General features: G+C 43.9%; 1 protein-coding gene across 3 annotated transcripts in view; it reads right to left on the bottom strand.

The window, feature by feature from the left end:
- LOC123998558 (BAI1-associated protein 3-like) overlaps positions 1-15,533 on the bottom strand; it is a 48,717-nt gene that overhangs the window by 13,172 nt on the left and 20,012 nt on the right. The window contains exons 3-29 of one of the 3 annotated variants that reach the window (XR_006832285.1): positions 14,628-14,715; positions 13,272-13,355; positions 12,847-12,954; positions 11,959-12,018; positions 10,561-10,627; positions 9,880-10,093; positions 9,697-9,741; positions 9,508-9,585; positions 8,428-8,536; positions 7,108-7,215; positions 6,936-7,028; positions 6,725-6,828; positions 6,353-6,470; positions 5,961-6,085; positions 5,103-5,193; positions 4,963-5,019; positions 4,714-4,811; positions 4,523-4,574; positions 3,972-4,123; positions 3,644-3,767; positions 3,113-3,253; positions 2,793-2,888; positions 2,155-2,370; positions 1,171-1,239; positions 941-1,020; positions 662-770; positions 41-495 (exon numbers count right to left, since the gene is read on the bottom strand). Coding sequence is in view for 1 of the 3 variants with exons in the window: in XM_046303518.1 (XP_046159474.1) it covers positions 41-115; positions 662-770; positions 941-1,020; positions 1,171-1,239; positions 2,155-2,370; positions 2,793-2,888; positions 3,113-3,253; positions 3,644-3,767; positions 3,972-4,123; positions 4,523-4,574; positions 4,714-4,811; positions 4,963-5,019; positions 5,103-5,193; positions 5,961-6,085; positions 6,353-6,470; positions 6,725-6,828; positions 6,936-7,028; positions 7,108-7,215; positions 8,428-8,536; positions 9,508-9,585; positions 9,697-9,741; positions 9,880-10,093; positions 10,561-10,627; positions 11,959-12,018; positions 12,847-12,954; positions 13,272-13,355; positions 14,628-14,715 (2,761 nt within the window). In the remaining 2 variants the exon portion in view is untranslated. Of the gene's footprint in view, positions 1-40; positions 771-940; positions 1,021-1,170; positions 1,240-2,154; positions 2,371-2,792; positions 2,889-3,112; positions 3,254-3,643; positions 3,768-3,971; positions 4,124-4,522; positions 4,575-4,713; positions 4,812-4,962; positions 5,020-5,102; positions 5,194-5,960; positions 6,086-6,352; positions 6,471-6,724; positions 6,829-6,935; positions 7,029-7,107; positions 7,216-8,427; positions 8,537-9,507; positions 9,586-9,696; positions 9,742-9,879; positions 10,094-10,560; positions 10,628-11,958; positions 12,019-12,846; positions 12,955-13,271; positions 13,356-14,627; positions 14,716-15,533 lie in introns of all 3 variants that reach the window. The other 2 variants (XR_006832284.1, XM_046303518.1) reach the window with 2 other exon arrangements.

The following is a 15,533-nucleotide window of genomic DNA, read 5'->3' on the forward strand; positions in this document are numbered from 1 at the left end:
TCAGGCATTAAGTAGCTAAATGGTACATAAACCCTCTCACCTTGTAGTCGACATGGTTCTTCAGATCTTCTATGACAAGTCCCTCTCCATCAGCACAGAAGAACTGCACCAGGGCCTGAAAGGGGCATAGTGGCAGGAAAGGTTTCAGTTTTCAGGTTACATGTTACATGTTCTGATACTCCGCTCTGTTCGACTGGCATGACTAGCTAATTAGCGGTGGTAACTATAAGTAACGCCTTTGGTTGGAGCATATGTCAGAGGATATTAGCAGACCGGTATGTATCCTCGCTGACAGCGTGAATCCCCCCAGGAGGAGAAGGAGATCACCATGGAACACACCACATGTTCTACCCACGCAGCTTTGCATTTTCACGACGTTTCATCCAAATCTGTCGTGTGTCCCTTGCCAGCTCTATGCTCCATTAGAATACAGGAACTGTCACATTGCCATTCTGGTGGGGACTCTCCTCAGCAGGGACTGAGCAGCCAAGAGACCTGATGAATATCAGTGGTATGGAAATTATACCACACAAGTAATTAACAAGGATACAGTAGCTGATGATGGTGAAAAGGAGGAAGATGAGGAAGAAGGGGAAATAGGCCCCTACTGTGATTCTCCCTGTCTCTGGGGTCAACAGAGAGAGAGAGAGAGACCACTGACCTCCACGGTGTACTGGAAGCGGTTGTAGAACTCCACCTGGACTCCCATGTTCTCCGCCACCGTGTCTAGGATCATTCTGAGGAGCAGCTCCCACATGCCGAGGAGAACTCTGTGCAGAAGACAGGAGAACACAGTTAGACAACAATCCGCTGTATGTCAAGTGATCATAATGGCTAGATAATGACCAGTACTACAGCATAATGTGTCAGAGGGGTATCGTTATTGTGTGCATGTCTAAGATGCTCATCTAGATAAAGACGTGACACTGCAGGTAATTACCTAGCCAGATTCTCCTTCACCAGAGACTCGCTGAGGATGACTAAAGTGTCACGTAAGTACTTCATGAGGGGGGACACGGCCTGAAACAGAACAATGTCACAGAACAGTGTCCCATCTTAGGGGGAAGCCTATTGACGAAATGTCTTCCAACCCAGAAAGGACAAAGAAAGAAAGCAGAGAGGTTGCTGCTCCATGACAGAAGCAGAACACAATGTACTGTTCAGTCTTACATCATCGTTGTTGATGGAGTCAGGGGACAGGCTGATGTGTTGGAGGTACCTCTTCAGCTCTGAAAGCATCTAGACAAAACACACAATATCACAATGCACTGGCTTACCTCTCTGTTCAAGGCATTGTGACAATGCTTACCAGGCAAGACCCAATTTGAGTATGCCATATCATACAGTATTATGTAACCAGACCTGGGTTCACATAGTATTTGTTTTCTTCAAAATACTTTAGCTGTGATGGATTAAGGTTGCCGGACACATGGGAGCAATGGAATAGTCCCAAATGTGAAACCCCCGACCGTCTTGCACTCCAAACAAGCACCATCAAACGCCCCAAAAAACAAGAAAACAAATACTATTTGAACCAAGGTCTGTATCATTTATGTAACCCGTTCTCATGGAAACTGATATTGATGTGCATGACTGTGTCCCTTGCCTGTGTCAACATTCACAAGGCCGCAGGGCCAGATGGATTGCCAGGATGTGTACTAAGAGCATGCGCTGACCAACTGGCAAGTGTCTTGACTGAACCTTGTCAGGTGGTCAGCTGACACTGTCGTTGTCCATGTGGGGTCAAACGACATAAGGAGGGCTAAAACGGAACATTTGAAAATGGATTTTAAAGAACTGATTTTAGTATTATAAGACTCCAAAAAAGGGCCAATAATTTCAGCAGACTGCTGGCATTACACATCTGGCTAAAAGACTACTGTATCTCTGCTGGAATCACTTTTATAGATAACTTTGACACATTCTGGACCTTTTGTTATTTTACTGCTGCTCTTTAATTACTTGTTAATTTATTTCTTATTCTTATTCATATTTTTTAAAACTGCACTGTTGGTTAGGGGCTCGTACGTAAGCATTTAACTGTAAGGTCTACTACACCTGTTGTATTCGGCGCATGTGACAAATACAATTTGATTTGATGAGTGGTTGCAAAGTATGACCGACAGAGAGGACAGTTCAATGAGATGGAGGGACCTTGTCTGTGAGGTGGGTGATGAGGCGCTTGGCCTCCCTCTGTAGGTCCGCATCCACGTTGTAGAGCTGTCCGTTCAGGGCCTTGTTGACCTGCTCCTTCCCCTCCGCCCCGCAAGACTCCTCCATGGCTTGCTCCACGCCCTGCCAGTCCAGGTCCCGAGGCAGGTGTCCCAGGAACACACGCACATGCTCTGTGTTGTTCAGGGCGATGCACAGCTAGCCCACACCAAGACCCAGGAAGTACATTAGCAGAGGGAAGAAGAGAAAGCCAGAGGAAAGGTGGAGGAATGGTTGAAGGAAACAAAGGACGAAAAAGAGGCAGGGCTAAAAAAAAGAGGCACGACGGTAAGTAGACCAATGGAGGCTGCTGAGGGCTCATAATAATGGACAGAATGGAGTGAATGGAATGGTATCAAACCCATGAAAACCATGTTAATGATAACATTCCATTTACTCTATTCCAGCCATTACTATGATCCGTTCTCCTCTAAGCAGCTTCCACTGAAGTAGACCAAACATTTTACACTACGGACAACCCACTGAGTTCTTTGTGTTGCCAGGGAAAGAACACCCGCTGACATTTACTTCCCACGTCATCCTGAAGCCCCCCTTCCTTCCTGCCTTCCCACAGGCGTTACCTGCACCGTCAGGCTCTTGATGTCTCGACCCTGCTGGCTCCTCTCAATCTTGCGCTTTATCATCTCTGAGTAACACACGGCCTCGCTGCAGAAATTCTGCAACACAGACAACATCTCACTCATCATCATCATCATCATCATCAAGAGTGAATTCCTCAATTAGTATTCATTTTTTCTGCTTTGGTTGTTTGTGATTGTGACTTGTCACCTGTAGAGCTTTTTACACTGTCTCTGGATGTGTAAGCGTGTGTGAAAGCGTGCACCTATGTGTGTGTGTGCATGGGTGTGTGTGTTTGTGTGTGTGTGGCGGTGGCACTCACGTCAGTCAGGCGGGTGACAAAGATGAAGGCCCCTGCAGAGTCTGGCCAGGACAGCTGTTTCCAGAACTCCCGCACCTGGCTGAAACACGCTGTCACATCCACCGCAGAGGAGCTGTGTTTGGCCTGCTGTACTGGCTCCAGCTGTTCAGTACACACACACACACACACACACACACACACACACACACACACACACACACACACACACACACACACACACACACACACACACACACACACACACACACACACACACACACACACACACACACACACACACATTCTATGAACAACAACTTATAGAAAGTCATAAACATGTACTGTATTAGAAATACACTGACACACAGGTACAGTACACAGACACTAACTCATATTCCGAGTACATTAGATAGAAACATCATGGTGGGTTACAGATCATCAATGGGTTCTGCTGTAGAAGTGAAATGGATATCCTGATTGCTGTATGTTCCATTGTTTCTCTTTTCATGGAAAAGCAATCTTTATAGACACTTCCATAAAACGCCTTCTCACCTGATCCATGTCTACTGCTCTGCGGATCCTGTCACAAGACTTGTCATGGACTATCTGCAGCCACTTGTGGATAGATGTCTTGAACCAGCTGTGATAGCCAGTCAAGGCCATCATCTTTGCGTCCCTGAGAGAGAAATACTCATTAACCACCTGACATTTAGCTAATCTATTGTATGTTCAAGCATATGGAGAAGTTCACTGAAAGATCAAATCCCCAAGCAATAACAACATCTAATCAATCTTTCTGTTTTCTAAAAGTTCAATGCAACCAAGCTGAACATCCACCATCCACCAGTCTGACCGGGTGGCAGGGTGTTCACAAACTCACCTGAGAGGGAGGAACTCTCTGAAGCGTTTGAGTATTTTCAGAGACATGTAGAGCTCTAACAGAGTCTCTCCCATGGTCTGAGTTAACCTGGAGCTCTCCTGCTCCAGAGTGCCACACACCTTCTCCATGGCAACGCTCACGTCGTCCGCGACCTGGGGGAGCACACGGGTCAGTCACCCCATCTCAGAGGTCAAGGGTCAACAGTGAGGATACATGCATACTGAACATACAGGAACACTATATGCATCAGTATACTGTTTTTCATCATGTATCAGGGAAGCAGGTAAGCCTAGTGGTTAGAGCGTTGGGCCAGTAACCGAAAGTTTCCTAGATCGAATCCCCGAGCTGCCAAGGTAAAAAATCTGTTGTCCTGCCCCTGAACAAGGCAGTTAACCCACTGTTCCTAGGCTATCATTGTAAATAAGAATTTATTCTTAACTGACTTGCCTAGTTTAATAAAGGTAAAAATAATATATATCTATGGGTAAATATCATGTGTGGATAAAGATGTTGGCAGGTTCTATTCCTTTTGGTTTCAAAGGAATTCTCACCAGTTTCTCCAACTGTCTATACACGATGCTGAAGAAATCCACTTTCACCGCACTGGGGGGTTTAAAAAGACAAAACAAAGAACAGGATTCATTTGCTATTTGACATAATCAACAGGATTCTACTTAAAAGTCAAGTTCGCCCTGTCACCCTCCTTGATTAACACAATAAACTGCAGGGACTGTTTGTGTACCTGTAGAAGAGCTTGTTGTAGACGTTCTGTCCCCTCTGTACATCTGCACACACTGCATCCACCACCTGGACCAGTCTCCTCAGCTGCTCCTCTAGAGCCTATAGAGTGGACACACTACAGCTCACACACAACCCCGACAGGCCCATCCATGTGTGACCCAATAAATGACTGGGAGATTATATATGGAATGTGCGACTCTCTTTATTTGTATGCCTTTGTGTGTTATCAATTCTTATGGTGTCGACTTACCCCGTCCTCTGGTTTGAATTGTGAAATTGTGCTCTCGTACCACTCCACAGTACCTTTCTGTTGAAATCAAAAATTGCAGTCATTCGAATTAGTCAACAGTGCTAACACTAACAGCTCTTCCAAATATATTTATGTTGTACCTTGACAACAGTGGCAATTTCCAAATGCAGTTCATTTCGAAGGGGGCACGCAGTCTTGAAGGCCGGCATGGTCTGCATGTGTCCTACACCCCTGAGTCACACACACAAAGGGAAACATGGGCCTGTTATTGTAGCCCAACAACTCATTACTGAGTAAAAGACAAAAGGCACAATGCAAGGTGATTTGTAGGTAATCTAAATGATTGCTGGAACAGACAATCCTGACTGGCCTAGCCTGTCATTTCTGTCAGCCTTTTTAAATTAAGGTGACTGACAGCAAGAATGATTCGTATGTGTTTGAGTACATGTTTTTTTGTGTGTTTGTGTCCACAATACACAGAGATCTCTGTAGGAGTGTCAATCACTGGGCAGACTTTGAAATCTTATTGGAAAAGGCCCTGCAGGATCTCCATTCATCTGGTCTGTGCGACACAGAAGTACAGTGCCCCATGGGGCTGCTCACAGAGAAAGAGTATAGCAACATGAGCCTGCTTTTATTGCCACAGTCATCACCATTCAAGTAGAAAACCCTCCCAATAGGCTTATGATTTAGTCACCCTGCCCTCCTATTGGCTTGACTGTTCTAGGTACTCCATCTGTGGTTTAATTTTAGTGACTTGGTTGAGTGTTTGGTCTGATATGACAGCGCTGGCGAGTGTTTGATGCGGTGATTTGGCGAGAGAGAGAGAGGGGTTGGTGGGAGTCACAGGTGGCTGGTGGCACCTTAATTGGGAAGCACATGCTCATAGTAATAGCTGGAACGGAATGGTATCAAACACATGAAACAGGTTTTCCATTCCATTCCAGCCATTACTATGAGCCTTCCTCCCCTCACCAGCCTCTGTGGTATGAGTTTACCTCAGCATGAGCTCGCAGCGTGTGACGGCGGCTGGACTGGTGCAGGGGAACACCTGGCGCATGCTCTTCATCAGACACAGACAGTGGTCCGTGTACAGCCTGAAGCTGTCCGACAGCTGCCGCTCCTGAACACAGGAACTACATCATCATCACATCACTCAACCTCACAATGATCGATCTAGCCAATAACAGCAGATTCAGACAGAATTCTGGGCTTCAGTCTAGTTTCCAGAAAAACTACCGCACCGGGAAAAAAAACAGGTTTTGATTGAATAACAGACCCCTAGGTCATAGGATGATGGATGTTGAGTGGTGAGTTAATGACGTGTCCTAATGCCAGATGAAAGTTGATTGTGAGCCAGAGGGGAGCTGTGAGGAGACAGTAGGCCTACCAGGTCTCCCTGCACAGCTTGGGGATCCCACTCTGCATCGATGGTCCTCAGGAGCCTCAGCAGCAGAGTGTAGCACATCCTCTGGGACCGGTGGTGGCTGCTATAGCACTGCCAGCGACTGCAGACCAGAGCAATACATACTACTATACATCTACTGTACTTAACATGACCCTCACCTCTCAGCTGAGATGAATGGTTTCAGACCTAAAAGGACTAGGAAGGAAAAGGTGCAACTCATATTTAAAAACGCGGTACTTCATTGGCACAAGCTCCACCAGCTTGACTTGGCATAACTTTGATTTTCTCATTTGGACCACCGCAATACCTTTGGCATATGGTCTACATTGAAGGGTTACTATTGTAGCTACTCACATGATGGCCTGTTGCAGGGGTGAGAGGTCAGTTTGCACAGCATGATGAGACAGTACAGTCCATGCTGGAGGACTCACCTGCCCATTCCAGTTATAAGGCTCTTTCTGGAGAGAAAAAACAGATGATTTACATGGATAGCATAAGGAAACCATCCATAGCCATTTCTGTCATTTTACTTGATAATAGAATGCACTGTATAGTAGAGTTTCACCTGAATATGAGCATGCTCGTACTCCAGAATCTGACTCAGCATCTTCTTATGAATGGCTTCTTTCGATTCCCTCTTACTCAGTGTAGTGTCTCTCTGGGGAACAAAGTGGAATGATCAAGTGAATTGGGTAGAATACACAGGTACTGTGGAGCAGAGAGAGTGTAGTAGCTACCTGGGTAGTGAAGAGCCTCAGAATCAGGTGACATTCTCCCTGGACCTTGGAGGCACTGGATCGGGGCTCCAGCTTAAACCACTTGTCATATCCCATCACAGGAATCTCCTACAGGCGAACAACAAACAGGCTAGACCAGGGATGGGCAACTTTGATGAGGGTGGGGACCACAAAAAGTCTGAATTCATCATGAGGGGTTGAAGTTGCTGGCTGGTCTGCATACCCACATCCTGTTTTGCAATTCTGCACATTCTTCCATGTGGTGGAGAGAAATGTTAGCAGTTTTTAATATGATATCTGAGTGAGACTGATAAAAAAGTTTAGACAGCTGGCTGCTAAGCTAACTTAGCAATCTACTTTTTTTGCTGAAATTAGCTAATTGACTGACTATCAGTGACTGACATAACAAGAGAACAACTGCCAAAGTTCGAAATTGCACTTTTTCTATTCTACAATTCTAACTCTCAACAGTAAGTTGAGGCCCCGACTGAGTTCCTAAATAAATATATATATATATAGATTTTTTTAATATTGATCCGAGGGCCTGCCCATGGGCTAGACACTAAGCCAGGAAAAAAGGGTTTTGTGCTCAAACAACTGGAACAGAGGTGCTGCCTTAAATAATAGCCTCTTTAGATGTAGAGGTGCGACACTCTCTCCATTATAAAACTATCATTTACTCTAAATCCATTAAAACCAAGTGACGTTCCGGTCTGATGAAGGTGAAGACCGAAACTTCACACAATTTTTGTTGGATTTACAGTAAATTAATCACAGGTGTCTCTGATAGACAGTGAGCCAAGAACCAAGTTTGGTGGAGTATAATGAATAAATGTTAGTTAACACTTATAACAGCTAATAGATACAAACATTAGAATAAACTGCATCAAGTAGCCTAGTGGTTAGAGTGTTGTGCAGGGTAGCCTAGTGGTTAGAGTGTTGTGCAGGGTAGCCTAGTGGTTAGAGTGTTGGGCAGGGTAGCCTAGTGGTTAGAGTGTTGTGCAGGGTAGCCTAGTGGTTAGAGTGTTGGGCAGGGTAGCCTAGTGGTTAGAGTGTTGGGCAGGGTAGCCTAGTGGTTAGACCAGTGGACTAGTAACCAGAAGGTTGCAAGTTCAAACCCCTGAGCTGACAAGGTACAAATCTGTCGTTCTGCCCCTGAACAGGCAGTTAACCTACTGTTCCTAGGCCGTCATTGAAAATAAGAATTTGTTTTTAACTGACTTGCCTGGTTAAATAAAGGTAAAATAAAAAAAATAAAAGAAGAAACATTACCAGTAGACAGCAGTTGGGAAGTGAAAACACTGTAATTTAAAGAATTACATTCAGTGGAATGTTGATGCAGCCCAGGAAGTCATCAGCATTGTCTTCAGATGATCCCGATGACGACGTCCCATTGGACCGCACCGATTTGGCAATCTGCTTAAAATACCTGGTGGGATAAGGTACTGATGAATACAATATGCTTAAAATACCTGGTGGGATAAGGTACTGATGAATACAATCTGATTAAAATACCTGGTGGGATAAGGTACTGATGAATACAATCTGATTAAAATACCTGATGGGATAAGGTACTGATGAATACAATCTGATTAAAATACCTGGTGGGATAAGGTACTGATGAATACAATCTGATTAAAATACCTGGTGGGATAAGGTACTGATGAATACAATCTGATTAAAATACCTGGTGGGATAAGGTACTGATGAATACAATCTGATTAAAATACCTGGTGGGATAAGGTACTGATGAATACAATATGCTTAAAATACCTGGTGGGATAAGGTACTGATGAATACAATATGCTTAAAATACCTGGTGGGATAAGGTACTGATGAATACAATCTGACTAAAATACCTGGTGGGATAAGGTACTGATGAATACAATATGCTTAAAATACCTGGTGGGATAAGGTACTGATGAATACAATATGCTTAAAATACCTGGTGGGATAAGGTGCTGATGAATACAATATGCTTAAAATACCTGGTGGGATAAGGTACTGATGAATACAATCTGCTTAAAATACCTGGTGGGATAAGGTACTGATGAATACAATATGCTTAAAATACCTGGTGGGATAAGGTACTGATGAATACAATCTGCTTAAAATACCTGGTGGGATAAGGTACTGATGAATACAATATGCTTAAAATACCTGGTGGGATAAGGTACTGATGAATACAATATGCTTAAAATACCTGGTGGGATAAGGTACTGATGAATACAATCTGCTTAAAATACCTGGTGGGATAAGGTACTGATGAACACATGAAATATAACACAGAGCAATCAACCAGCACTGCGTCTCAATGACCTGACAGTCAAGACCTCCATTCACTATTTTAAAGGGCCTATTTCACCGACTTTATCATTAGCAAACAGAAGCCTGTTCTACCTGCCCATTCCTCTAAGTCCACTGACTTCATTCAGTTTTTTGCAGGCCTCTGCGACAGAGACGTCATCGTCGTGGTCCCTGAAAAGAAGAGCAAAGGTTAGTAGGACAGTTGGATAGCATTAGCATGCAGATTCCGTTTTCAGGAATCTGGACTGAAAGTGGAAAGGCCCATACTGTGTTTAATCTTACCATATGTCCATATGCAGTAGATCACCATGGACATCATCAATGTCACTGTTGGAAGAAAAAAAAAGATCATAATTTAACATTGTGTAAACAAACATTGTTACCGTTAGGCTCTGAGACACATACAAATGTCAAGCGTTCCGCCAACAACTTCCAGAATCGGCGTACCGTCAGTACTATACTTACAAAACAAAGTGCTCATTCCAGACTGGGTTGAGAGTCTCTGGCTTGACCTCAGTCACCTGGATGCACGTGGCTGCTAGAACCTCCTTGGTACTGGACCTCTTCTCCAGCTTCTCCTTCCTCTTCCTGAAGCTGAACTTCCTCTCCTTCTTATCCTCTGTCTCCCGAGGGCTCTGGCCCAAGAGGATTCCCAGCATGCAATAGGGGTCGCTGTACCCTACCCAGGCACAATAAGGGTTAAACTAATATAGAGACACACTGAGATTATACTGTTAGAATGACGGTGATGTACCTTATTGAGGTTCAGGAATCAAAAGCAATTGGTCTGCTAGTAATAGCAGCCAGGGTACTTTTAGACAAAGTGGTCCAGTGTTATCTAAAGTGGACAGTGATGTGATGATGGTTGTAGTGTCTTGGTTGAACCACTGTATCATGAGAAGTTTTTATTTTTCTTCCAGACAAAAAGAACAATGTGGCTCACTCAATATAGTTGATCAGAAAATGTTCTAATCGTATTTCAATAATAAACAATTGAATTCCTTGTCAATGGGGAGTTGGAGTTGGCAAATGGACATGATGACATTTCATATCCACGCACAGAAAACGAATGGTGCTTCCCATCGATAGCAGAAAACGAATGGTGCTTCCCATCGATAGCAGAAAACGAACACAAACACCCCTCACCATTTGCATCCTTCGCCATTAGATTCTTCCCTTTCATGACAGACACCCTCATGGTGAAACTGGCTCTCTGCAAAACAAAGTGCACAAAGTAACAGCAGTACACAGGCGAAGAGTCATGCATTAGTGAGACATCTCGCTGAAGCGATCCATAAGCACGCTGCATTCCAAAACCGGGGCCTTGAACAACAACAGCTCATCGGGGAACTTTATTGTTATTTGGATTCTTTAACTCGCAAAAATACACTTTCATCAGTGTTAAACAAAATGGCAGCTATCACTGCAGTGTGAGACGTGAGTCTGTCAAGAGAGAATAATCCATGTGTGTTTTCTTTGTCTGGTGTATAATGCCAGGGCTTTGTGTGTCACTAAGGTGGAAAGACACTGCTGCGCCGGCGAGAAACAGAGATCCTTGTAGAATGGAACATTTAAATGGCACAATATGTTCTCCTCTGCCCACAACCTTTCAAGGAGTCTTGCAGAAGAGCCCAGCATCTCTTTCAAACTGACATTTGAAAGGTTGCTGGTAGTCAAGGGCATCATACAAAGTGGGCTTTCACAGATCATTATGTCTCCTGGTGCACAGTGAGCCTCACTATGGCATATCAATACACTCCATCAGCTCAGTCTCTCCGGATACATAGGGCTGTTAGTGCTTTCCATGAATTTGACTTTAACCTTGTGAATGCAACGTGCTGTACACGGAGTATACCAAACATTAGGAACAACTTCCTAATATTGAGTTCCCACCCCCATTTTGACCTCAGAACAGCCTCAATTCATCGGGGCATGCACTCTACAAGGTGTCGAAAGCGTTCCACATGGATGCTTGCCCATGTTGACTCCAATGATTGCCACAGTTGTGTCAAGTTGGCTGGATGTCTTGATACACATGGCAAACTGTTGAGCGTGAAAAACACAGCAGCGTTTCAGTTATTGACACAAACCGGTGCACCTGGCACCTACTACCATGCCCCATTCAAAAGCACTTAAATATTTTGTCTTGCCCATTCACCCTCTGAATGGCACACACACACAATTCAGTTCTCAATTGTCTCAAGGCTTCAAAATCCTTCTTTAACCGGTCTCCTCCCCTTCATCTACACTGATTGAATTGAATTTAACAAGTGATATCAATAGGGATCATAGCTTTCAACTGGATTCACCTGGTCAGTGTGTCATGGAAAGAGCAGTTTTGTAAACTCAGTGTATAGCTAAACACAAAAGAAAGGCACATTAAATGGTACAGACTTGAAGATCCTCACAGTGACAACTCTGCGGTGCTATCTTTTTCATACAGCTTACATGGCGTGTGTCTGCGGATGGGAGATACAGGAAGTGACAGGAGAGGAGACAGGAGATGGAAATTGACAAGATGGGAAGTGGAACAAAGCATCTCACCTTGGATTCTTGGACTCTCTGCAGAATGATGTCATGTTCCTCCTGACCCATATCAAATACCTAGGAGAGGGTCGACAGTGGAAAAGGGTGCTCTTTGCAAGAGAGCCTCATAGGTCTGTGAGCATATTTGCAACACACATCCAACTATACTCCTGCCTGCATTTTGACCTGTACGTTTATAAATCAAAGCTTAACTATTCAACTATTTGAAACAATAATACAATGGTGATACGCATTACATCCCTTGCCAATGATTTGCGTCCTCATAAACCCGATCCACGATGGCTGTACAGGTTCAATCTCACTATCTTCAAAAGGCCAAAGAGAACCAGGGGTCACTTCAAAGCATGGGGACATGTGCCCTGGTCCACCACCTCAAGCAGAGAGCGACAGAGGAAGCAAGGATGCAGCTTTGGAGTGACAGAGTCTGAATGGATGTAATATTACAGCTGAACATCAATACTCAGTGGGCCTGGGCTTTGATGTTTAATCAGCTCTAAGCCAAAGCACATCTGCTCAGTCTCCTACAGATGTCTCAAAGCAAACATGGCTCTCTACCGCCGGACTGAACCTCTAGGATCAGTTGGTGAGGACAGAGATTAGAGGAGGGGTTTACAACAGGAGTCACATGACGAGACAATCTGATTTCTGCTGTTGTTTTCTGGGACAGTAATTATTTCAGCTTACTTGGCTCTTTCTGGTCTTGTCTATTTTATTAGTCAGTATTTGAAGTGTAAATTACAGCACACTAGGGTGCGTTCATAAGTGTGTGTGTGTGTTCTTGTGTATGAGAGCAAGTGTTTGTTGGTCTCTGCCGTGTGTGTGAGAGAGTTTGGCCAGGTGGGCTGTTCACTAAACGTGTTTCGCTGATCAAAAGAGTGTGTGAACCTTCAGCAGATAACTGAAGATGTCGCCTTCATTGGTGATGTACTCTGGCGAGGGCACGCCCACCCTGTTGACTACCGTGTAAACGGCCTCTTCATACAGGAGGTCCAGCTGGAAGAAAACAACCTCAGTGAATGCCTTAACTACCCTTTTTCTTTCTTAAAGCAGGGTCACTGCTAAATGAGAGCTGGGAAACAATTCTCTGTCAATAGAATGATGTGACCTTACTGTACCTAACAATGTGTGAGTTTTACGCAACAGTGTAGCTAGCTACAGCCGTGTGAGGATGGAGGCAAACTGGGTTCAGGACACTAGATTCTAGTTGGGGAGCTAGATATGAGATAGGCCAATAAAGGCCAATAACAAGTCAAATACCCCTCCATCGCTAGAGCTGAATGTTCTACCCCTAGGGAGCCCAGGCTACTCACCTCTCTCCTGCTGGACCTCTCTGGAACGAAGGCCTGGTCTACGTGCTCTGCTGGTGGTGCGGCTGTGTTACCTTCCCCTTCGCACTGCGGAGACACAGAGAGAGATAACTTGAAACCTTAAGCAGGCTCCATCACCATGACTGCTTCAATAAGGCTTGGAAAGGGTTGTGAGGTTAAGTCACAATGAGCTGGTATCGCCAACCAAACACTTTCGTTTTCAATTGCGGCACACAATCAGACAGAGGCAATGACTGCATCATTGATTTTCTTTTTGTTCCCTTTTCACCACTTTAAAACCTGAAGAGGCTGGAAAACAAGTGTTCTCAGATAAACATCTTAATAGCGCCCCATTCAGTCCCAGTCTCTTTCCTCTTGTGTGGGAAGTGAGGGGGTAGAGAGCCATGGAGAGCAGCTTCTTCTGACAGCTGAGCCTCCAGCCTTTTGAGTGGCCTTCTCAACCTTGTCCGTCTGTCCCCTCAGTCCACTGTGTAACACAGAGTTATGAACGTACCGTAAGCTAGCTCCACAAATAGCTTGAAATGTACCAGACCGAGGGATCCAGTCGGTACCTTTTGGCTAGTTCAACCCATTGGAACATTGTTAAGGAGGGCAGTCACGTGCGTTGCGAAGCAGAGGGGCGCTGGTTCGAGCCCAGTGTGGGGCAGTTGGACAGTGGAGGAAGCTAAGCTGTTGGCAGCACATTGACCCCCGTTACATAGCAGAGGGGACCGGTGAGAGCAAAGTATGTGTATACTACCCAAGACCTTTCCTCTATAGTCTCTTTAAAAAATATATTTTCATTTCAAGGATCTTCCTACTTAAAGCCCACATGCAGTCTTTTTTATTTAATTTTTTAAATCATCACTGTATGTCTAAAAAAAATCCCTGCGTGTGGTTAGTTCATGAAAATGTACTTTTTATCATTGCTCAGTCTGATTGTGTTGGTGTGTTGTTACAAATGTAAATATGTTTATATGCACAGCCCTGATTGGCAGATAGGATCGTCTAGACTCTAGAGCCTACCCCTTCAAAGTAAGAGGATACATGTACAAATAAAAGATTACTGGTCATTGGTCAGAATAATCAGATCAGATTGTGATGTCATGCTGTGGGCCAAAAACTCCATCCCATCTGAACAGGCTAAAATTCCAGTCGTTTTTTTTTTAGTTAGTTAGTTTTTTGTTTTTGTTAGTTCGTTTTTTAAAGCTCCAACACTAAAAAGGGCATTATCATACTTTTCACAATTTCAGACTGTTATTTCAACCTCATAGAATGGAAATATTTTTTTTTTACAAGTAAATCGCATTTTAGAATGCACTACCCCTTTAAATAAACATAAGGAGGTTTAGGGTTTACCTCAGCCTGGGCAGCACGCAGCAGATTCTCTTGTTTCTGAAGGATGCCATTCATACGCACAAAGAACTCTCCATTCCCCTCAGACAGCCTGTAAAACATACAGAGAGATAACACGGTCAATTCAATTCTCATTTGACACATTCTGTGAATTTTCTGTTAAGATTATAGAAACAAAACTGTCCTAAAGGGTCTATATAGAGAAATGCTTTCTTAACTCCTCAGTAAACACTGTTACTCACAGATGCTTCTATCGTCCTTAGTAAATGTGGATTAGCTTTATTATGCTTGGTTTCCATTTAGCAAAAGACTAAAGGAGACCTAATGCTGAGCTGTCAATCACAACCAGCAACACATATAATAGACTATCATGAACAAACTGTTACATTATATATGATTCAGTAGCCCATGTCTTTCACTAGACTAGACAGACATTCCTTCCTGCAGCAACAAATCTGAGGGGAATTGTCTGTTATTATGCAACGGGTGGGTCTAATCCTCAATGCTGATTGGTTAAAAGTGCATTCCAGACGGTGTCTATTCCAAAAATTACCACTGGCTAAATCTATGACGTTAAGATGCCTATTTATTCTGTTCCATCTGACTGCACAATCCACTGTCTCATCATCCCAGGCAAGGAAGTTATACACTTAATCTCCACTATAAAAAGCATCTAGACATTATCTCACATTTCTTTTAGACTAACATTTAGATTTGTTTCAACTTTACTAAGATTTGTTTAAACTTTACTGTCTGTCTCTCCAACATTTGCAACATTGTTTCAATGTTCAAATTCGATCTCCAACTGTCCCATAGTAATGAACGTGTAGGTAGGGGTTGGGAGTCGGGACGAGAGAGAGAGGCAGGCAGCGTTTCTCAGCCAGTCTAAATCATGAATCAGCTGGCATC

The sequence above is a fragment of the Oncorhynchus gorbuscha genome, linkage group LG16, assembly GCF_021184085.1.
Source record: "Oncorhynchus gorbuscha isolate QuinsamMale2020 ecotype Even-year linkage group LG16, OgorEven_v1.0, whole genome shotgun sequence".
Lineage (NCBI taxonomy): Eukaryota > Metazoa > Chordata > Actinopteri > Salmoniformes > Salmonidae > Oncorhynchus > Oncorhynchus gorbuscha.